Raw genomic sequence first — 25675 nt, 5'->3', positions numbered from 1 at the left:
GGCTCTAACAATATTTCATGCTGCCTATTTAAGACGGCCAAGAGGTGGGTCCCGAATTTGGCTGTTTATGTTAGATGGGTCGGAGCCCAGTCAACTTTGGGAACTACTGCTCTACGAGATAAAAGTTGTGCCCAAAAAAACTTAAAATGCGAAAACGGTACAAAATGCTGTGATTCGGCCATTATACAATACTTCTGTGTGTTACTTGGGTATTTTTTCCGACCTTCACGCCCATAGATGGGACAGTGGATTAGGCTAAGATCTTATCTTAGCTACTAATTCCGAGTTTTTGGACGATTGCCCAAAAGTCACTGCTGTTCAGACATACTACGCAAACTTATGTAGTTAGTTTAATTGTTCCGATGCTTTTATTCAACTTTTAAGAAAATGGCAAAAGTTCCCAAGTTTATCGGGTAATAATTACCCTGTAGTTACACGAATGAGTCAATGTGCAAAGTAGGCTCGTTTTACAGGATTTTTCGTAGATCAGTTGATGATTAATTAATATTGCGTAATATTTTACTGCATAAGGAGTCTGCTACAAACCCTGTCCAATTAGTTTTAGGGAGCTTTACGAACATTTAATTCAAAATATATTTATTTCAAGGCATAGGTACATACATTTCAATGAAAGCAGTCAATTGATCCTCACACTAGGCTCAGCCTGTAATGTGGGACTCTTAGAGAAATACCGAATACTGTCAGTTGCGACTATTATTTTAACAGAGTATAATAACACATTGTAATAAGATTTAAGCTTACTAAGTGCTAAGTTAGGCAAAACTCCTTAACATACCTCCAACACAGCTATTAATTAGGTATCTAAATTAGATACCATTACTTATTAGATAATCTAATATGTAATGGTAGCCAAATACGCCGTGATGGAGTAAAAAAAACACTCGACGTAAAATTTATCTATGATATTTGCAGGGCTGCAGGCATGTTCGTTAGGACAAAGGTCTTGGCTTTATAAGTGTCCTCATTATATTTAGAATCGTGTTATTATTAAGATTTGGATGTAACAACGCTACATCAGGGAATGTTTTGGTAAATTATGTCAGAATGGTGCGGAAATTATCCAAATGGGTTGGCGGGTGTGTTTGAGTTCCCCTAGACTAACTTATAAACATAACTTCAATAGGTACGCGATGCAGATCGTTAAATCGCGTTTTGCCCCCAGCTCCTACTGGCAGGCTACTAAGGGCCAAAGTTCAAAGTAAAGTTTAGCGATATTATAGTTTGATCACGATCTCTTATTCTCATCAGAGTTGAGTTTAAAATCCATTAACATTTTGAAGTAAGTTTGTCGAGAATGTGATTGTCATTGACTAATGCCTAAATAAATGGTTTATATTATAATGGCTTCTATTTTTAATCGTTCAAATAACAATAAGCTGGCATAATCGCCTTCTATTTATAATTTAAAATAAAAGCTTGTAAAAAATTTAAAATATTCACTGGTTGGGCTAAGACTCGCAATTGCGACCTTAATATGATTGCCACTATTTGTTTAGTATAATATGTTAGCCTCCTCGCTCTTAATACTCTGTCTAAATCAGGGTGGTAGCGGGACCTTAGAAGGAGGTGGATGTATGGAACGGTTTCGTATATTTACCAAAATTCATTTTCTATTTTGATCCAGAACATAAATCATGCTAATCTCGTAATATGTGTCCTTTTTAACATCACTGTTTGTGTTTATAATAAATAAATAATAAATAAATATTATACGACATTTTTACACAAATTGACTAAGTCCCACGGTAAGCTCAAGAAGGCTTGTGTTGTGGGTACTTAGACAACGATATATGTAATATATAAATACTTAAATACATAAAAAACAACCATGACTCAAGAACAAATATCTGTATCATCATACAAATAAATGCCCTTACCAGGATCCGAACCCGGGATCATCGGCTTCAAAGGCAGGGTTACTACCCACTAGGCCAGACCGGTCGTCAAAAGGTCGTGTTTAGAGTTCACTACAGTCTAAATAACAAGTAAAAATAAAATAAGTTTCAGATAGGTTGTTACTTATCGAGAAAAATAATAAATCGATATGATTGTTCATTGAAACAAATGAACGTCAAGTAATAGGTACGGTAGGTACTACTAACTATTATACCTACCTACATATAATCGTAGCACATAAGGAAGGTCTAACGCTTCCATCGGATTTGACGCAAAACAAATAACTATTGTCTCCCTTCTTGTTGTTATAAGGAGTTTATCATATCACAGATACATTGGTGGGCTTGTAATATGCGTACGGTAGGGATAGGTACGCATAAAATGTGAAATAAAAACGGCACTTGGTGCCGCACCTTAACAGGGCCATTTGGAGCGCGGATCGCCCTGGAATCGTTTGCTCTCAACGACCACGTGCCGTCTTCTTGATTTGTGATAAGACGTGAGTTAAACGCAGCTCGTTAACAAGAAGCAGTAAAACAGAGTTGGTTGATGAATTAAAACGAAATGCTGCCGGCGTATTATGGATGGTTTTATCCACGTGATAAAATAACTGTCACTGTTTAACACCGCGGGATAGAAAGTGGCGGACAACGTTTTATCACGCTGTCACTTAAACAAGAACGACCATCATATCCGTACTGGTACCTAGCTAAAGTCTTATCGCGGTGCAAAGGTAGTTCGTTTCAAATTTATTTTAAGATGTGAAGATAAATGCATAAAATGTAGTAATGAACCTTAGCCTAGCGATCGACAGTGACTCTTTAACTGTGAATGGTATTTACTAAATACCATTCTTAGGGTTACCTGACGTAGACGTACCTTAAAAGGAAAAACCGGAACCCTTATAGGATTACTCGTGCGTCTATCTATCTGTCTGTCTGTCCGACCATAACCCCCCCCCCCCCATCTCCAAAATTGCTGGGTCTTAAATTAAAAAAAAATAACCACAATAGTTCTTTATACATATAGATGACAGGAAAACCTAGCCTATAACAATTGCTGTTATTTAAAAAAATGTGAGATCTTAAAGTAGGTTAGATTTGACTTGGCCAGTTTTCATTATATCAATCATTTTATATATATTGTAATTCTGATAAAACCTTGCCAAGCCAAATCTAACCTACTTTAAGATCTCACATTTTTTTAAATAACAGCAATTGTTATAGGTATCCAATAAAGCAAGGAAATAGAGTTTAATACTTGTTTATAATGTTATTTTGTTCCTATAAATACATATTTGGATTTTGCATAGAACTTGGCAGTGGCACTCATTTAGATCTCCATTCTTTTTGCGGCGAGCCCCACAGCCAAGCATAATTTTTGTATTGAACTTGGCTCTCCTTTTTTACATTTATGTTTTTGGTGGGATATCAATACTTTTTGTAAAGAAAACTAGGCAGGTATTGAGATTTAATGTTTTTTCTTGTGTTTCCGCTGTATGGTTTTTACTTCTGTTCTTTGTATAATTATGTGGTACCGCGCGCCGCCGACGACACACCGTTGGCCGGTTGTTTAGAGCGTATTAAAAGTTTTTTGTATGGGGACACCACTTATTTTTTGACTAAACTTTATTTTAATATAGCAAATATAATAATACATATATTGGGGTAGTTTCAAATATCTGCTTGTAACGGTTCCAACGCTACAATAAAAAAATATTTTTTTGTATGGGGACCCCCCTATTTTTTTACTTTTTTTTATTTTTAGATATTTTCCTACGCTTACACACAATAACCGAGCTGGATTCCAAATTTCATCCTTCTAGGTCATCTGGAAGTAGGTTAGGTTTAGGTACTTTAGTACTTATATCAGTCCCAATAAAAAATGTTTTTTTGTATGGGGACCCCCCCTATTTTTAAACTTTATTTTATTTTTAGATATTTTCCTACGCTTACACACAATAACCGAGCTGGATTCCAAATTTCATCCTTCTAGGTCATCTGGAAGTAGGTTAGGTTTAGGTACTTATATCAGTCCCAATAAAAAATGTTTTTTTGTATGGGGACCCCCCCTATTTTTAAACTTTATTTTATTTTTAGATTTTTTCCTACGCTTACACACAATAACCGAGCTGGATTCCAAATTTCATCCTTCTAGGTCATCTGGAAGTAGGTTAGGTTTAGGTACTTATATCAGTCCCAATAAAAAATGTTTTTTTGTATGGGGACCCCCCCTATTTTTAAACTTTATTTTATTTTTAGATTTTTTCCTACGGTTACACACAATAACCAAGCTGGATTCCAAATTTCATCCTTCTAGGTCATCTGGAAGTAGGTTAGGTTTAGGTACTATAAGTCATAAGTCAGTCTTAAAATTTACGACTTTTTGACCTTCATACCTTTATAACCGTATGAGCTAGCTTCATGAAATTTGGGCTTCTAGATATCCTTATGGATATAATTAAACACACGTAGTTTTATGTGTTTACGTCAAAGATGTTTTGAGTTATAGAAGGGTCAAAAGTGGCACCAAGTGGTTCGTGTAATATTACACTCGGCGCTGGCTAGCCAGTTCCTTTGCTTGAACTTGGCTTGACACGCTGCCGCGTGTCTAGATATTATGTAACTGGCTATACGCCAAGTTTAGGTAAAAGCTAGCCAGATTTATGTACATATACTTATCCCACACCGTTGATGTTGATATATATCATATAAATCGATACGTCTAAAAATACTTGAATGAGATGTTTTTTTTTTTCAGAATGAATTACTAAATGGAAAATAATTTTCGTCAAAGGAATATTGCAAGATATTTAAGAGTTCCGGCAGCTTAAAATATGAGTTAATTATTGCTATTTCCTAACAAAATTGAAGAATAAATTAAATTTAAGTGCAAGTTAGGCATATTCCATATCCAGAAACAATCTGCCGTATTCAAATGTCAAATTTGACTTGTTATCGTATCTTGGTGATGTTTAAAAGATATCTAATAGATATCTATTTCAAAATCCGAATCGGGCCCAATGCATAGTATTCGTGAAAAGGTCGCATATCAAATTGACACTGCTCTATGAATAGCTGCATTTTACTGATCGATATCAGTGGCTGGAGCGCTTCGCGGCCGGAATGCCCGCTCACAGTCACGGCCGCTTGCTCAGTACTGACTACTAGTTACATATGTTTAGTCATAGGTACCTACTTCATTATAATATCTATGCTACGAGTACCTTTACGATACCTGAGTGATGATTCGTTCAGCCAATGCTCGCCATCTTAACAATACCTAGGAGATTACTATTTTAAGATTAACGCACGTGTAAACTAACGATAGCACAACACGAGTAGGTACTCCTCGTGTGTTTATGATGAATTAATGCTTGTTAGTTTAGTTTGCTATTGTATGTTAAAGCAAGCAACAACACAGTGAGTTAGTGTAAACAAAGTCAAATATCTATGTCTAATATTCTCAGAACTATAATAAATCTTAAAAATGATGAGTAAAATGAAAAACCGAAACCATTTTCTTTACTCAGGACAAAACACGCACACAAACACACACATATTTTATGTAACGGACTGCACCAAAGAAGCCCATCGTTATTTTTTTTTTCTTTTGTTTTTTAATATGAACTTGAAGTATTGTCATTTAAGAGCCTATCAACGTGCACACTAGCGCCACAGCTAAGTAATCGTGATTATTTAAATTTAACGAAACTGTATTAGCATTGTGTCTTGAAGTACCTTTTGAATACATCAAACTAGTTTTTATGTTGCTGGTTTCGTCGATCTAGGAACTCAAAACAAAAACGGCCGTTTTAATTTTGGACGCATAGATTGACGAATCCAGCAACTAGTTTGATGTATTCAAAAGGTACTTAAAAATACAATACAGTACGTAGCGGCCCCCTTCTTTCAATATCTTTCGTTAAATTTAAATATTTACGATTATTTAGCTGTGGCGCTAGTGTGCACGTTGATGGGCTCTTAAGAATTCTCAAATATAACACCGCTATAACCAGACGACTGTAGTGTAGGTACTAAGTTCCTGTGAAAAGTACACATTTTATTTTGGGTTTCAAGTCCTTTTAGGTTAGTCTTTTTTACTCGCTTTTACCTGCTTTTACGATCACGTATTGAACTAAATATACTCAATAAGGCTGTAAAAGTGGGTTATCTATCAGCGATGTCGATCAAAGCATATCCTTTCGTGTTTGCAAGGTCGGAAAGAGTTCGCATGGTACAGTCAGCTGCAAAAAACTAGTTAGTTGATCCTGCTTGCAAACAATTTTTTTATGTAGGGGGTCAACTATCTCTGAAACTGTATGAACATGTAAATACAAACTTTAATAAGCTTACACAAGATAGGCATATAAGCCTTTGCTATAAGCATTTGAACTATCGTTATCCCAGCTTTGTTTCCATGGCATGCATATAGATTTAAATTTTATATTTAACGCGTTGGCTGATCTTCAAAATTATGCCTTACGTAAATCTTAATTTTTGCAGTTAACGGTTACATGTTGAATATATTTCGTAAAGCGCTGTAATAGAGATCTTAATACCAGTTTTATCGAGATATATTACCGGCAATAAAGCTGAATTGCTCATTTTATATCGCTACCTGCTTTGTCATTTGAGCTGTAATGTTATAGATAATAAATACTAACTTTGTAACCGCACAATTGCAGTAAAATTGTGTCTTCGAAGTAATAAATATTAATTCACCGATATAAATACTAAGTTCAAAAGGTAACTTTAGCAAATAAAGGCGGTTTAAAGTATTAAACGACGATATTTAAGGACTAGGACCAGTCGGAGATGAAGATTATCCCCAAATATTTGTTAATTTTAATCTTTCGTCGTTTCGTGTATGTACATGTAGGTCGAAATGTGCAATTCTCGGATCTGGGTATTTATTAAAGTTCCCTCAACATTTGTTTCAGAATTGGGAATTTTAATTTTATTACTATACAGAATCACGAGAATCATAATCGAGAAAAAAATCCTCAACCTTATTGGTCCATTCGGCTACGTGATATAAATGTCGGCGGCAGATCGTAAAATCGGGCATATCGAGATATTCCTAGGCATATCATGAAACGCCGCCATTTCATGATCTGACTAAGATTTGCCCAGGCATATCACGATCTGCCTTATAAAAGAGGCGGCAGATCGATCAGAGCATTGGCATTCGTTGATATTCCTAGCTTCATACCGGGCGCATCGTAAAATAACCTCGTGAGGATTGCACGATATGGCTGGTGTTCGCTAGGCATATCATGAAATGACGGCGTTTCATGATCTGCCTAGGAATATCATTCTGTGAGGTTTGCACGATATGGCTGGTGTTCGCTAGGCATATCATGAAATGCCGGCATTTCATGATCTGCCTAGGAATATCATCCTGAGAGGTTTGCACGATATGGCTGGTGTTCGCTAGGCATATCATGAAATGCCGGCGTTTCATGATCTGCCTAGGAATATCACCCTGTGAGGTTTGCACGATATGGCTGGTGTTCGCTAGGCATATCACTCCTTGTTGCAAAACGACGCGGTTTTGGATGCAATGCTGAGATGCAATGCTAATTCACAACATTCAGGATCGAGCATAAATATCTATACTCGCCGGTAATAAACGGTACAACACGATAAAATAACTAAAGGATATCACGCACTGGGCTGACCTGATACTGCAGCAATGGCGGAATCCTCTCGATGCCACTAGTTCTTTTTTTACGTTCAGCACCTTCTCCTCTTTTACACGCCGGCCGGCGGCACGTTAAACAGTCTTAGGCCTTTTGTCACGCACGATATATCACTAAAACACTTAGTTTTGAAGGCTTAATACATATAATGTGATTTAAATCGATAGCGGTCGATCCGCATGCCGCGGCGTCTCGCTAGTTCTCTTTCTCGCCAACAGAGGCACTGCTGAGACTCGTCCTGAGCATGCCGCCCGAGAGTTTTGGACGATCCTATTGGCTAAAATGTCAATATTGTATCGTTGTGAAGTGCGTTTTGGCTTTGCATCGATAAACGGTAGAAGCGCGCAGAAATTTGATTAATTACTTAAAAACTAAACGTTAAGAACGGAACACCCCTTGAGGTTGGCACGATATGGCTGGTGTTCGCTAGGCAGATCATGAAATGCCGGCGTTTCATGATTTGCCTAGGAAAATCACCCCGTGAGGTTTGCACGATATGGCTGGTGTTCGCTCGGCATATCATGAAATGCCGGCGTTTCATGATCTGCCTAGGAATATCACTACTTGAGGCTTGCACGATATGGCTGGTGTTCGCTAGGCAGATCATGAAATGCCGGCGTTTCATGATCTGCCTAGGAAAATCTACCCCGTGAGGTTTGCACGATATGGCTGGTGTTCGCTAGGCATATCATGAAATGCCGGCGTTTCATGATCTGCCTAGGTATATCACCCCTTGAGGTTTACACGATATGGCTGGTGTTCCCTAGGCATATCATGAAATGCCGGCGCTTCATGATCTGCCTAGGAATATCACCCCTTGAGGTTTGCACGATATGGCTGGTGTTCGCTCGGAAGATCATGAAATGCCGGCGTTTCATGATCTGCCTAGGAATATCACACCCTACTTATTTGATATGCCTAAACGTAGCCAGGCAAATCGTCAAACGTTGAGGTTTGAACGATATGGCTGGTAGTCGTTAGTCAGATCATGAAATGGCGGCGTTTCATGATATGCCTAGGAATATCTCGATATGCCCGATTTTACGATCTGCCGCCGACATAAATATGATCATGTTACATATACTTTGCCTGTAAGAACTAAATTAATTATTTTTGAAAGTATACTTCATAATTTAAACAGGAGACTTGAATCTACATCATACTAAAATTTCGTGAGTTTTGACTTTAAACCACTTTATCCCTTTGTTTGCTGCGGGGTATTTTTTGATATTTCCATCTAAATTTGCCTCGTATACTTAGCTCAAAATATTCAAGAGAAGAGGGAGACGCTTTTATCTTATTAAGTAACGAAAACGTTAAAACGTGTCATATAGTGTTTTATTCCAAATATGAGGTTCTTGTAAAGACGCAAGTAACCACGTAGATGACGGGGAATGAAGACAGATTACAGAATTCGAAATGAACAAGACGAATCATTATTTAATAAATGATTGATGCACATTACGTTGGTATACAATATACACGAACGAACTGAATAGAAATATCAAAATACACGCCACTTGAATAGCATTTCTGTAGGTACATCTAGTTACATTTATAATGCTACCTTAAAACCCTTTAAACAAGGTATTTCGTAAAATAATGTTTAGACTGAAAAATCCCATCCCAGTTAAAACTAGTTTTTACCAAGGCATTTCATTTAATATAACATGTATAATCAAACTCAGAAAAAAGGTTCCTACTGTTATACACGGTGTTTTTTTAAGTCCGTTAATTTCAAGGGTGCATTCCTGAGCTTAAATTAAGTACCTACCTAATTTTCTCAAAAAAAAACCGATTCTCTCATTAACTCTATTTTGGTGATAATGCACTTACACTTGCTTTAAGTACAACAAATGGGCACCTAATCTCGAACGATCGATATTCGAAATGTCATTGATATCTCATAGTTTTCAAATGTATGGTGGATTTAAATACAATATCCGGTTACAATAACGCTATTAATTGCATTCAAGAAAAATAAAGACATAACTAAAAAAAAAATAGCCACAACCGAATACAGAACCTCCTCCTCCTATTATGAAATGGAAGTCGGTTAAAAATAACTACATATGCCATGCAGTTTCCTTAAATGTAGGTCCTTACCTACTTAGCTATACCCCGAAGTTACCAGAGATATAAAAAAAAAACACAATGTAAGTAATTTTACGTTGCCGCCGTAGTACATAATGTTATTTAGGTATATATAACAAAATAATACATGTAGATAGTTGGAATATTGCAGCAGCTTAAGAAATGGTAGCGGCAATGCAGCATCTACAATTTCAAAAGAAAGTACATAATATAAATGTGCATTCGTAAATAAATACAATTGACAATACAATTCTAAATATATTAAAATACGTTATTTGTGAATTGGTAAGCAAATTACCGCAAATTTAATTGCGCCCGTTGACAATCAACAATTCAAGCTAATGAACTCGTTTCGTTTTGTAGAATGAATTCGGAACTCTTCATCAAAAGGACCAATTAATAAATTTAAGATGGTAACAAATAACGCACTGATAAATAATAACAAGTAACTGGTGAAATACATTTATTGCTCTAACATAATTATTTAATTATGTATGTATATTATTTATTGTACATAGAAAAACAAATACGAGAAACACAGTTAGGTAGGTACATAGAGACATACAACAAAGGCAAACTTATTCCCTATTATGGGATCTCTTCTAGTCAACGTTTATTATGCAATGCTTTATGGCGCAATATTTATTGTCCGGGAAATGTTTATAAACATAATTAAATAGGTAATTAGAAAGACTCTTGTGATGAATCAAAGTCCTTCGTACAATCAATTACTTTTATTTTACTCCAACTTCTTACTTCAACACTCTTTGACAATATTTAGTTAACAAGCCGTAACCTTCGTGCTACATGTTACTGGTTCAAGCGCCAAGCGAGAATGATCCCCCCATCCCATGGTAAGTTACATTTTATACTTTTCCCTCATTAGAATTGGCGGGTAGGAGAGAAGGGTCATTTTCGCGACTACCCACAGATTAATTAACAAATATTCGGGTAAACACAAATCACACTTTTAATCACTACCCACTGAATGCCATAAGTTTAACATAACTCACGCAAAATAATTACAATTTATTCTTGAAATCTTATGAAATATCACACTCGGCCATCCGACTGCGTGCTACCTCCGGTGCACGATCAACAATAATATCACACTCGGCCGTGTTGACTATTGCCTTTTCAATCCTATTTTAGTTAAAAGTAGTCTGTTTATACAATACCAATACTCTTCATTGTACACCAGAATACAATAAAATAATACAAAGAATTACAGCAACTTAAGTAGAGGTAAACTTCAAATTATTTAATTTACTCATGGTAGCAGGTATTGCAGAAAGTAAACGGTATTTATTCTCCAGACTAGTATTATTGTTACATAAAAAGGGATATTTAAATACCTACTTATACTACTAATCATGTAAAGGTTCACGAAATACATCGTCCACACTGTCAAACCCTTTACTTTTACTAAAATTTACATCCCCATACGATAAGATATTTTACCTAATTACACGCAGGGTTATAGACACATTATTATCGACACGTGCTTATAGAATTTAAGCCCAAATTTCATTGCATTGATTTTAGTACTGTAACATACTTATTTTCAATTAAGTTCTACTTATAACAAACATGAGCAATAAAATTTTGCCTGATATAAGAAGAAAGAAACAACTTCCACAGCATGAGCGATAATAATTGACATTAATAATCGAATTTTTAGACTTTCCATAGTAAATGTAGGAACTGTTTATGGAAATAATATTTTGGGGAAGCTACGTGATTACATTAACGGCTTAATCAGGTTTGTAATTAACAGATGCAATTATCTAATGATTTTTTTCTCTGAAATCAGATTTTTTTTTCAAATTAAAATACTTTAGTTACAAACTTGATGACGTCCTCCACTGTAAGTCCCTCTTGAGCGTCGCCTTCTTCGTACTGGTCATCTGAGAGAGGCCCCCGTCGTCAGCGCCTACTGTGGTGACGACATCTGTCTTCAGGCCCCTCGCGCTCGGCTGTCGCAGTCCACAGCGTCCTCTGTGGTAGATTCACCGTCGCTGACTTTCAGCGTCTGCCGCTCGCGACTCTGCATCCGTCGTGCTCGTGACGACAGTCTAGGTGATCTCGGGGTGTCAATATCGGAATCCATTTTACCCTGTAATTAAATTTCAGTGCGCTGCATGATTGGTTGTTAAACTTTGTTATCACCCTACGCCAGCGAGTTGTTAAACTCTTTAAACTCAAAACAAACTGTTTAACTCAAAATAAAACTCTTTAAACTGTTTAACTCAAAATAAAACTCTTTAAACTATTTAACTCAAAATAAAACTCTTTAAACTGTTTAACTCAAAATAAAACTCTTTAAACTGTTTAACTCAAAATAAAACTCTTTAAACTGTTTAACTCAAAATAAAACTCTTTAAACTGTTTAACTCAAAATAAAACTCTTTAAACTGTTTAACTGAAAATAAAACTCTTTAAACTGTTTAACTCAAAATAAAACTCTTTATAATGTTTAACTCAAAACAAACCGTTTATTTTGATTTTGATTTGATTTTGAACTCAAAACAAACCGTTTAACTCAAAACACACAGTTTAACTCAAAACAAACCGTTTAACTCAAAACACACAGTTTAACTCAAAACAAACAGTTTAACTCAAAACAAACAGTTTAACTCAAAACAAACAGTTTAACTCAAAACCAACAGTTTAACTCAAAACAAACAGTTTAACTCAAAACAAACAGTTTAACTCAAATAAACAGTTTAACTCAAAATAAACTGTTTAACTCAAAACAAACAGTTTAACTCAAAACAAACTCCTTAACTCAAAACAAACTCTCTAGCTCAAAACGAACTCTCTAACTCAAAACGAACTTTCTAACTCAAAACGAACTCTCTAACCCAAAACGAACTCTTTAACTCAAAACGAACTCTTTAACTCAAAACGAACTCTTTAACTCAAAACGAACTCTTTAACTCAAAACTAACTCTTTAACGCGATCCAACTCTTTAACTCGATCCAACTCTTTAACTCGATCCAACTCTTTAACTCGATCCAACTCTTTAACTCGATCCAACATTTAACTCGATCCAACTCTTTAACTCTATCCAACTTTAACTCGATTCAGCTCTCTTAACTCGATTCAGCTCTCTAACTCGATTCAGCTCTCTAACTCGATTCAGCTCTCTAACTCGATTCAGCTCTCTAACTCGATTCAGCTCTCTAACTCGATTCAGCTCTCTAACTCGATTCAGCTCTCTAACTCGATTCAGCTCTCTAACTCGATTCAGCTCTCTAACTCGATTCAGCTCTCTAACTCGATTCAGCTCTCTAACTCGATTCAGCTCTCTAACTCGATTCAGCTCTCTAACTCGATTCAACTCTCTAACTCGATTCAACTCTCTAACTCGATTCAACTCTCTAACTCGATTCAACTCTCTAACTCGATTCAACTCTCTAACTCAATTCAACTCTCTAACTCAATTCAACTCTCTAACTCAATTCAATTCTTTAACTCAATTCAACTCTTTAATTTAATTCAACTTTAACTCTTCAGAACCTAACTCTGTCTTTCGACCACATCTATGGACTCTCTGGCAGCACACTACATGGCCACACTCATAAACAACACAGCTACATGGCTGTAGACTCTAGCAGCACACTACATAGCCGCACTCATAAACAACACATCTACATGGCCGTAGACTCTAGCAGCACACTACATGGCCGCACTCATAAACAGCACATCTACTTGGCTGTAGACTCCAGCAGCACACTACATGGCCGCACTCATAAACAACACATCTACTTGGCTGTAGACTCCAGCAGCACACTACATGGCCGCACTCATAAACAACACATCTACATGGCTGTAGACTCCAGCAGCACACCTACATGGCCTCGCCCATGAACAGCACATCTACATGACTATCGACTTTCTAGCTGCGCACTACATAACCGCACTCATAAACAGCACATCTACATGGCTGTGGACTTTCTGGTAGCACACCTAATAGATGGCTGCACTCATATTTAAACAGATGCACTCCTAAACAGCTCGCCTACATGGCTCAAAATAATTCAACTAAATAATCAAAGCGATCACACATAACTGGCTCATTAGACGTTGGGTCTAGCTATAACGTACCACCTCCAAACAAACCTAAATGGTACCCGTAATATAGTAGTCTTAATATCCATTTGCAGTGAACTCAATAACAGATCTCATGTGGTTTGTTTGTCCTGTACCCAATGATACTATCAAAAACATATATATTCAAACCACTAATCATAGGATCAAGCTCTTTTGTACGTAGTATAATATTAAATATATGTAGGTAATAACGTGGCAACTAGATCGTTCTTCCCGTACTCAGGTAATGGAACATCGGGTCCACGAGCAACATAGCACTTACAAGTTAACTAACTACACCATAACAACCTACATAGGTAACTAACCATTAAAACTGGTTATAGGGTACCGCCTATATGATATGTTACGATATATAGCTTCCCCATAGTTCAACAATTTATCAATCAGCGCAAGAGTTCTCATATTTAATAAAGCAGGAGCGATAACGAACCGCGCGCGCCGTGTGCATACCCCGCCATCAACTCGATATTCATTCAGCCGGTGACCGAAACAATAAAAATTATAAAACAACTCAAAAAATAAAATAAAAATAGTCTTGGAGTCGATGAAATCCAGCCCGTTCTTGTAAAGTTAGCACAGCCACTGACTGATTAACCAGTCATTTAATCAAGGAATATTCCCGGACTTACTTAATATCCATGAAATATCCATTATTAAACCCATATTTACAAACGGTGACGTAATCCATCCAAACCAATATTGACGTATCGCACTCTTACCCGATTTTATCTTAATAAATGGAGTCTAAGACAACTTTTTCGTAAAGTACAGTATTTTATCATTTACATTTTATTAATACAATACAGAACATCTTAGGTCATAAAGACAACAGAACACATAGTTTAGGATTTTTGGTGGACATGACAAAAGCGTATAAAAAAGTATCACACGAAATCTTACTCTGTAAATTGTACGGGATGGGAATACGCGGCACTCTGTATATTTGGTTCAAATCAAATCGTACCTCTGAGACCGTAAACAATGCGTACAAGTAGAACACTTAGATAAGGACCGCGAGGAACTAAAGACCGTGACATCAAAATCGCGTCATATTGTTTATTCCATTATGTCAATATTTCAGGGAAGCGTTTGTGGATGCCTACTATTTCTTGACCTGCCAAAGATACTTAACACAGACACAACCTGCGTTATGTTTGCTGACGAAGCCTTTCTTCAAGATCATGGACTAACACTTTGTAATTCAGTGCAGACTGACATAAAGGAATCAAAAAGTGACACAACATTCAACAAAAACTGAAATCATTACTTCTAGAACACGCGTATTACTCAATTGACGAATCTATATTATCTATGCAAAACGATCATTGATTCCAACACATCGTATTGAATAGGGTTCTAAGTCCTAACAGTTACCTCCCATTATTAATTACTTATTTACCTACTATAACATTTTCACTTATTATAGTTAATAATAATTTTATTTGTAAAAATCGAATTACATTAAAAATTTACCAATAAAAATCTGTATAACAAAGACATTAGGGTCTGACCCGTCTGACTATGATGGTACACCACCTACATGGTGACTACACTGTTAATGACAACGTGTCATTAACCTAATGGAGCCCTTTATTCATTTCAGAAACCAATCAAAGGCGTTATCATGTATGACTTTACTTATTAGATCATTTAGCTCATACTATTAGAATAGATTAAGATCAGTATTCGAAACTCACGTATATATTTAATATGCATGATGTAAATACTTTCATTTTAACGACAGCAAGTATTTAAACAAAATCTGCATACAACAGAGCACTTCACACTGTATGTTTCTTCACAATATGGGCTATTTAAATTTAAAACCACTCTGGTAAATGAAATTGTTCCTTTAATGACAATAAACTTACCTACTTGCCTATAACCGTACACGTACAATTATACATGTTTGTATCTTAATTGCTAACGGATTCATTAAATATTTATCCAAATCGTATCCAATTTCACTATAATCGCGATCACGTATCGTATATGCCTATGCTCGGCTAAACATCGATATTACACAAAAAAAAAACATACTACTACACTGTACACACTAATCGTAAGTAAGTATTCAAATTCTAAGACAACTTGTAACCACGGTCTTATCTTAAACATGGCTCTTGTAAAAAAAAAAGGTTAACTCGCTCAATACCTGTACCGATTTTGATTACCAGCAGAATTCTAAATTATGTAATAAGTCTGCATTCGTTACTTCAACTTGACCATGATCGCGAATCTACATGTATTCTTAATCAGGTTTTGAGGTTACAAGAATTGCAACTTAAAACTTACTACCATAACGTCTGAGTATATAAAATATGTATATGTATACTAGGTACTCACACGTTCTAGTCCTTTTATGGGCGCCGTTGATCACCGCTTCTGACTTGTGATGAATCAAAGTCCTTCGTACAATCAATTACTTTTATTTTACTCCAACTTCTTACTTCAACACTCTTTGACAATATTTAGTTAACAAGCCGTAACCTTCGTGCTACATGTTACTGGTTCAAGCGCCAAGCGAGAATGATCCCCCCATCCCATGGTAAGTTACATTTTATACTTTTCCCTCATTAGAATTGGCGGGTAGGAGAGAAGGGTCATTTTCGCGACTACCCACAGATTAATTAACAAATATTCGGGTAAACACAAATCACACTTTTAATCACTACCCACTGAATGCCATAAGTTTAACATAACTCACGCAAAATAATTACAATTTATTCTTGAAATCTTATGAAATATCACACTCTTAGAATGGGCGACTAAATCACATAACAAAAAGACGCATACATTAGGTATACCTAATTTATAAATTGTACCTATGTAATTGGCCCGGTGCAATGCAGTTTTGTTTCTTTTAAAAAATAAAGGAATGTCTCCTTTAAGTACTTAAAATGAGCCAGCTTAAGGATTTAAGGTAGTTTCCCTCCAGGGCCCGAATTATCTTTCCACCCTGTATACATTTTTTGTGGTAGGTAGCTGTCTTTTTTTTTGTATTTCACGATTACGTCGTATAAAAACAGTAAGTAAATGGTGATAGTGAACCGTGCGTTGTGTTGCTTCCGAGCTATTCATCTTATTAGGTAGCTGGCGTGCAGGCCCTAGTGGCCGAGCGCAACCCGGAGTCACGTAGTGGTAACTACGGCTAAGCGGCGTCTCTCGAGACTCGAACGGCAACCTACGCGAACTCGGTTTATTTCTAGTCGTAACTTTGAATTGAATAGAACTAATGGTAGTCTGCTGAGTGTTATCTATTTGTGGGTATTAACGTAGATTACCTATTTGATATGTATCGTTTATCTGATGCTATTATTCTAGACATTACCATTCATTGGGAGCTCGCTCCCTGTGCCCAAAATAGTTCCCTTCAAATCGGCTAAATTACTAAATATTTACCTATACTCATTCATTCATTCATTTATTTCTTGCTTCCATGGTACATTTTTGGGTGGTATTTACATTTCTTATGGTATCACATGGACACTGAATAGGGAGTAGCAAACACAGGTAATTCAATTAAGTTACACTTACAGGTACTTAACACATCTCTAACATAACTCTAGTGTGTTCGCACCTGGCTGTTGTAAATCCGCACTTATACACTGCACTTTAAAGTTCACTTTCCTATCACTATACACTGTTACTTTTACTACTACACTTCACTGTATCACTGTCACTTTATTTTTGGTTACTGACTTGACCATGGAAACTGTTTGACTCCCTTGTTTTTGGAAAACATACCGTTAGCTAGTTTGCATTTTAAAAAGAGACATCTAGCGATCAATTCAGTAATTAATTTAGAGTATGTACACTTATGCGGCAATTTTAAATCTCAACATCCTCCGCCGCCAAGGAAGTATTCCTTGATCACTAGTTAGGAAGTCGACACAGCTTGGTAATCGGCCGTTGTGTGATCCCGAAAGCTGTGCGAATGTCATACATACGAGTCAATCCATCAGTTCCAGGGTACTTCTTAAGTATTCTACCTACTCTCCAGTTTGCTGGTGGAAATCTTCCATCTTTGATCAATACCAGTTCTCCAACTTCTAAATCCTTCTTAGGTGTATTCCATTTTGGACGCAATTGCAAACGAGAAAGGTATTCGCTTTGCCATTTAATCCAAAAATCTCGTAGCATGCGTTGGGTCAACTGCCATCTCGATAAACTGGATATGTTACTCTGCTCATTACTGCGATCTGGTAAGCAAATCAAGGGTTCGCCGACCAGAAAATGTCCTGGTGTCAAATAATCTAGATCATCGCCTAATGGACCCATGGACGTGAGTTAAGGCACGCTTCAACTTGCGAAAGTACCGTATAAAATTCTTCGAACGTCAGGGTTGCGTCTTGCATTATTCTTTTCAGATGATACTTCGTCGATTTTACACCGGCCTCCCATAGTCCTCCAAAGTTTGGTGCTCCAGGGGGAATATATCTCCAGCGAGTTCCTCTGTCGTCTAAACTTTTCAGCAAGTCTTCTGGGATTTCGTTGCGACCTTGTTGCCACATCTTCAATAGTTCTTTTTCAGCTGCAACGAATGTTGTACCATGATCACTCCAGAGTTCTTTGCAATGACCACGTCTAGACACAAATCTTTTGAAGGCAGCGATAAACGCTTCTGTGGTCATATCGCTGACTAGTTCCAAATGTATGGCTTTGGTAGACATACACACGAATAAAGCAATATATGCCTTGTATGTCTTAGCTCCTCGACCTTTACTCATTCTGCATGTGATGGGACCGGCAAAGTCAACACCGCTGATAAGGAAAGGGCGTGAAGGTTTTACTCGAACTTCCGGTAAGTTGCCCATCAACTGAGTATTCGTCTTCGCATTGTATCTTGCACACGTTATACACTTCTTGTAAAATTGCTTTATTGAAGAACCTCCTTTAATAATCCAGTATTTGCTTCTCAAATATGGTGTCATGAGATGCGGCCCTCCATGAAGAGTGTTTTTGTGAGCATCATCCAACAAAACAGGTAACAATACGTTGTTTTTAGTTATAATAATGGGATGCTTCTGATCCATACTCAACTCTGCGTGCTTCAGTCTTCCTCCTAATCTGATAATACCTTTATCATCCAGATAAGGTGTGAATTGCAGTAGACGACTGCTTTTCTTAATAGCTTTTCCACTTTTCAGGTGATCAATCTCTTCAGGAAATTCTATCTCTTGGGACATCTTTAAACACAAGGTAAGTGCTTCATCTTTTTCTTCACAGGTTATATGTTTACTAACATTCTTTTCTTTTTTCAGGATCTTCAGCCATCTTCTACAATATGAAATTACGTCCAGAAGTTTTTGTAGTGACGAGTATTTCTTCAGTAAGGTAAGCTTTTCAGAGTCTGTTTCTATGGTTGTTGTCTTACATTTCACTAACAAGCGTTTCTCTAACTCTGTTTCAGGTATGGAGTCGACAGGTATGGTGAAATCAGGTTCTCGTAAGAATTCCGGACCATTGAACCATAACTGATTTTGTTTCAGCTTGCTGGGTGACAGACCTCTGGAAGCTGGATCTGCTGGATTATCCTTGGTATTTACATATAACCAGTGTGTGTCTAAATTGCTCCTTATGTCAATCACTCGATTTTTGACATAGGGTGTCCATCTGTTTGGATCTCCTTTTATCCAGGCTAAAACCACTTTGGAGTCTACCCACGCGTAGGTTTGTTGCAACTCGATATTTAGAACTCTCATCACGTGTTTCATGAGTTTGCTAAGTAGAGAAGCTCCACATAGCTCAAGGCGTGGCAAAGACAATGGTTTAACAACTGGTGCAACTTTTGTTTTTGCTGTAATTAGAGCCACTTGACATTGTGATCCATCTTTGGGTATAACTCGGAGGTACACGACTGCTGCATATCCTGTCTGACATGCGTCAGAAAATCCATGTAACTCGATCGCTGAATTTTTACTAGAACCAGTCCAACGATCAATCTGTATCGCTGATAACGCAGGTAAGTCTTCTTGGTACTGGATCCATTCTTCTTTTAGATCTGTGGGTAGTTCCTCATCCCAATCTAGCTTTTCCAGCCATAGCTTTTGCATGAACATCTTTGCCTTCATGATTGCTGGTGCTAACCAACCCAACGGATCGAAAAGTGAAGCGATCTGTCCGAGTACATTTCTCTTTGTGACAGGTTTCTCAGTATTGATTTCTTTTTGTGTAACTTTGAGTTTGTCTTCATCAATATTCCAAATTATTCCGAGTGTCTTTATTTGGCTCTTTCTATTCATGTCTACTGTATTTGAACTCTCTCTCTTTTCAGGTTGTATGGCCGACATAAATTCTCTGCTGTTAGAAGCCCACTTTTGTAACTCAAATCCACATTTGCTCATCACTTTGTTCAGCTCTTCGTGTGCTTCTATTGCTGACTTCACATCATCGAATCCTGTAAGTACATCGTCCATGTAAAAGTCTCTGTCTATAATTTCAGATGCTATAGGGAATGCGTCTTTCTCTTCTTTGGCCAGCTGTTTTAGTGTCCTTATTGCCAAATATGGTGCTGATGCTGTGCCAAATGTTACTGTAAGCATTCTGAAATCTTGAATCTCTTCTTTTGGATCGAATCTGTACAGAATTCTCTGGTAGTCAGTGTCTGCTTCTCGAACTTTGATCTGTCGATACATCTTTACGATATCTGCCACAAAACATATCTTGTTTTGTCTCCATCTCATGATGACGTCTCTTAGCTCTTCTAGCAGAGTCGGTCCAACCAGTAGTTCGTCATTGAGAGATACTCCATTAGATCCTTTACAGGATGCGTCAAAAACTACTCTCACTTTCGTGGTCTCCCGATCCTCGCGAACCACAGCATGATGTGGAAGGTAGACTGTTTTCTCATCTTTCTCAGGCTTGCCTACCGGTTCCATGTGTTTCAACGTAAGGTACTCTTTAATCACGTTATCGTACTCAGTTTTCAATTTGCTGTTGTGTGCTAACTTCCTCTCTAGACATTCAAGTCTCTTGACAGCAATTGAACGGGAATTTTCGGGAACAATCGGTGTATCTCGTACGAATGGTAGTCCAACAATGAACCTTCCATCCTCATCTCTCGCTAGTGTTTTCTCATAAATCTCTTCAGCTCTCTTCTCTTGAGGCGTCAGAGTGTCTTTGCTCTCATTATCTAGCGTCTCCGATTCCCAAAATCTTTGCAGCATGTTGTCTAGACTCACACTCAAATGCATGCTAACAATTCTTCCATTCTTCCCGTGCTCTTCAGCGGGTGCTCCGCCTGAAATTATCCATCCGAATAACGTCTGTTGCGCTATCGGTGATCCTGGTTTGCCCTTGATGACTCCACTCATTAAAATGTCTGTATAGACATGCACACCAAGTAACAAATCTATCTCTCCAGGATTGTAGTATGTGGGATCAGCTAACTCCAAGCCATGTAGTTGAGACCATTGTTCTTTATCGATCTTCGTAACAGGCATTATGTCAGTAACTTCCTTCGTCACGTAGGCGGTGCAGTTCAGCTTGTAGCTCTCATTAATTCTCGACACAATTTGTATCTCCGCCGCGTGCTTGATTGGAGTCGACATCTTCGCAACACCTGTCACTTGACCCTCCACCCTTGTTCGTTTGAGTTGTAGTTTGTTGACTGTCTCCTCTGATATAAATGACTCTTCCGAACATGGATCTATGAGTGCTCGAACTACTTGTGCTCCTCTGTTTGTCATAATATTCACTAGTGCTGTAGCTAAAAGAGTAACCCGTCTCTGAGAGGCACAGTGAGATACTATGTTGATTGTTGGTGTAGCTTGCTCTTTGTTTTCTTTCTCTGGTTTTTCTTCGAGTGATACAGTGTTAGGTTTAGTAACGTGCAATAGTGTGTGATGCTTCCTCTTACAACGCAGGCATGAAGTATTACGCTTGCAAAATCTCACGCTATGTCCAGGCCGTAGACAGTTGAAGCAAAGACTCCTAGTTTGAACCTCCTTGGATCGTTGCTCGGGATCCAATTTAGCAAACTCCTTGCAGTTGTAGATGAAATGATCTTCGGTACAGAAACCGCATTGTTGGATGGAGTCTGTGTTACTGCTAGGCGTAGCAGTTGCATGGAAAGTCTTGGCTCTAACTTGAGGCTTCTCTTTTGGGTGCGCAGTTTGAACCATCTCCAAAACTCTAAATCTTCCCTCCAAAAATTTGCTGAATTGTTCCAATGTCGGCAAGTCTTCCACAGATAATGTCTTCAGATCCTCTTCCCAGTGCTTGTGTGACTCCGTATCTAACTTGTTCACCAATAGATGTATTATGATTGGATCCCAGTTATCGATACTAATGTCATTGTTCTTCAAGCTGTTCAGACATTCTGTAGAAATATCCAGCAATTCTTTGACACCTTTGGCAGATTCAACGCTCAGTTTCTTTTGACCCAAAAATCTATTCAAGATTGAGTTAACCATAATCCTCTTGTTATTGTATCTGTTGTGTAAGGTATTCCATGCTACTTCATAATTTTTCTCGGTAATTTGAATGTGCTTTAGCAGTTGTTCAGCTTCGCCGCTAAGACTACTCTTCAAATAGTGCAATTTCTGCACTGGGCTCAATGAACTCTGATTATGAATGAGAGATGTGTAGAGATCCTTGAAAGTCCCCCAATCATTGTAATTTCCATTGAACTGTGGTATATTAATCTTAGGTAGCTTCACTTCCTGGCTCTGTGGTCTGATGGATTGCTTCTCCGTTCCTGATGTATGACTCGTTTGCTCTCCTTCTAATTTCGCAAGTATCTCCGCTTTGGTGTCTATATACAACTCTTCTCCATTGTCGTATATCTCTTGCGTAAAATATTCGTGACTATTTCGCTGTTCTGTTGTCGCTATCTTCACTATCTCTCGGTGAGTGTTTTGAAAAACTTCCCAAAGTTTGTCTAAATTCTCCACTCTGACTTGCAAGTATGACTTGGTTAGTCTCGCCTTGGGACACTTCTTGAAGTTTGTAGCCGTTTTCTGAAGAAGATGTAAGTTATCCGCTTGTACTACGAATAAGGCTTCCATTTTGACTAAGTTCAAATTCCAAGAATTTTCTAAGTTCCAAACTTCTAAGACAAGGTTAGTGAAAAATATTCAGTCTTTTAATCACAGAATTTTTCTATGTCCTAAATTCTATGAAAATTTTCTAAGTCTCGGACACTCGAAAATTAGACTATGTCCAAAACACTACGAAATATTCTAAGTCCCAAATATCGCGGAAAATTTTACAAGTCCAAAGCACACTTCGCGAAATTCTAAGTTTAAATAAACGGAACGATCTTACTCAATTATAGTCCTTAGTGCAATCCGATAGAGTCCACTTTGCACTGCACTATCACTCGCGTCACAGCCTGATCCGACTCGAATAGGACCAAATGTTCGCACCTGGCTGTTGTAAATCCGCACTTATACACTGCACTTTAAAGTTCACTTTCCTATCACTATACACTGTTACTTTTACTACTACACTTCACTGTATCACTGTCACTTTATTTTTGGTTACTGACTTGACCATGGAAACTGTTTGACTCCCTTGTTTTTGGAAAACATACCGTTAGCTAGTTTGCATTTTAAAAAGAGACATCTAGCGATCAATTCAGTAATTAATTTAGAGTATGTACACTTATGCGGCAATTTTAAATCTCAACAAGTGGCTTTTACAAACTTATAACTAACTTATCATTATCAGGCGTGGCTCACTCCGCGATTTCGTTGCTTTGCTACAGGTAGCTAAGTACATCCGTTCCATCCCAATTTTGGGGAAAACCATAAGCCGTGCGTGGCGCCTTCGCCACCTAGCGGCCATATCTGTGCTGATCGTAACAGACGCATTTTGTTAGAGAGTGAGTCTTCTGTACCTAGCACTATTATTTATTCTGTGTCATTATAATATAGGTACGAGTATGTACCTATTTAGAACATTTTATATGAATCAATAGGTTTATTGTAGCACGTACTACAATAGGTACTATGTCTAAAATTTCTTTTCTTCCATAAATTCGGTTATTGTATAATATGGTTTTTTGAATAAAAGTTGTTTTAATTTTCTTTCAAATGTATTGTTGTTTTCTTCTGATTTGCTAAAACTTGGGATATGATTGTAAATTTGTATCGACGTGTAGTATGGACCTTTTTTGTAGATTTCAATTTTTGGTTCCGGCAGAATTAGATCTAAACAACGGCGGGGGTTTGTATTAAAATTGAATAGATGGATATTTTTACGAACAAATGTGGCTGACTCTAAAATGCAAATTGAAGTTAAGGTTAAAACTCCTAGTCTAATAAAATGTGGTTTGCAACTAGTTGTCGGTTTGATATTTATGATTATGCGTATGCATTATTTCTGCATAACGAAGGCATCATGTGCGTCAGTACTGTGTCCCCACAATAAAACTCCGTAGGGCGCGTAGCCATTCTAGCCAAGATGGTAATATCCTCTCTCTCTTTCTCTCTCTCTCTCTATTACTCTTCCATATTAGAGTGACAGTGACATTAGCGTATAGTTCGCTACGGGGCGTAAACGATTGGCATCTTGGCTAGGCACCCAGATTCTTTAAAGGGACGAAACACGATAATAACAATGAAATAATAAAATACATTTGCATTTATGTTATATACGCTATTTAGGAAGTGGCATTTGGGGACCTAGCCCGGATGACATTCGTTGATAGAAAACCCCAATCAGAACTTAAATATTATATGGAAATAGTCCCGTGACTTGTTTGTCACGGGACTATTTCCATCTGTTATCCCGATAAGTTTTTTTTCAGTTGTCGTTCGTCGATGTACGATTGTCATCTTGGCTAGACCTCCACTAGGGAATGCAATCTCGATCTCGCAATTTAAAGATCTCGCGAGATCTCGCACGAATTTTCGAGATTCAATCTCGTTGACAGGAAATATCGATTTTAGCAATCTCGGTCGAGATCTTGATTAATATTTTCGAGATCTCGAACGAGATTGAATGATTAATCCGTGTGAATTACTTTGCTTTGAGTAATCTTTTTGACCTTAAGTTCATGTTGTTCAGGCAATGCTATTGTATGCGGCCGGTTTTAGCTGACGATGAAAGCACTGTGGCGCGCTCTGTGCGAAAAATCGGACGAACTTAACGTACCCAGTCACACATTATTTATGATTTTTGCTCGCTTACCCTACATTTTTTTGTAAGTTGCTGAGTGCTTGTCAAAAATATTAACTGAGCATGTTACTGCCTCTGCTTAAAACTTTGTAAAATTTAAAATAATTCGTAACATGCAAATTAGAGCTACATACATATTGTTAGTTTTTTTCAATAAAAGTAGTTTTTTTATTAAATGTTGATTAATTTGAAGATCTTCAAAATAAAACATGACGTACTCTAAATAAGTAGTGTATATGGAATTCTTAGAGATTTTTGCTCAAAATAACACATTTTTAATTACTTTGTCAAATCTCGATCTCGTCAAAATTAATCTCGATCTCGAAAGTGTAACGGTCGAGATCTCGAAACACCCTATCTCGATTCAGATTTTTCGTGCGAGATCTCGAATCGCCAATCTTGGTGCGAGATTGCATTCCCTAACCCCCACCTTGTATTTAGTTCGTCGGTGCGATTCGCAATTTAGCAGGTAGACGATCATGGTAGGTACGTCGGTCCAATCACCCTCGGATGTTTCACTATTTGTGACGTTCCACGGGAAAAGGTACCTTATGAGGGTTTCTAGTTTCGGAGATATGAAATGTTTTGTAAAGAGGTGAAAAAATGCTCAAATTTTTTTTATTGTGTGATCTGAAACCTTAATGCGTAACGTTTGTTTACCTGTTTTTATTTTTGTTATAAGTTAGTTATAAGCCTAGTAATGTTGTCTCAGAGTT

General features: G+C 37.4%; 2 protein-coding genes across 3 annotated transcripts in view; both read right to left on the bottom strand.

The window, feature by feature from the left end:
• Positions 1-25675, bottom strand: part of LOC134667260 (dopamine receptor 2-like) — a 177527-nt gene that overhangs the window by 82232 nt on the left and 69620 nt on the right. The gene's annotated exons all lie outside the window — the stretch shown is intronic.
• On the bottom strand, positions 11673-22843 carry LOC134666301 (uncharacterized). The gene is made up of 2 exons (XM_063523484.1): positions 18152-22843; positions 11673-11831 (listed from the first exon to the last, which is right to left on the bottom strand). The coding sequence occupies exons 1-2, from the start codon at positions 22841-22843 to the stop codon at positions 11673-11675; spliced, it is 4851 nt and encodes a 1616-aa protein (XP_063379554.1).

The sequence above is a fragment of the Cydia fagiglandana genome, chromosome 1 (assembly GCF_963556715.1).
Source record: "Cydia fagiglandana chromosome 1, ilCydFagi1.1, whole genome shotgun sequence".
NCBI lineage: Eukaryota > Metazoa > Arthropoda > Insecta > Lepidoptera > Tortricidae > Cydia > Cydia fagiglandana.
The sequence above is the reverse complement of the archived record's forward strand: the minus strand, read 5'-3'. Positions and strand labels throughout refer to the sequence as shown.

Coding starts and splice junctions, on each gene's coding strand:
- LOC134666301 (XM_063523484.1), bottom strand. CDS start 22,843: ATGGAAGCCTTATTCGTAGTACAAGCGGATAACTTACATCTTCTTCAG. Junction 11,832..18,151: donor CGTTCGAAGAATTTTATACG/GTACTTTCGCAA, acceptor ATTTAATTACAG/GGTAAAATGGATTCCGATAT.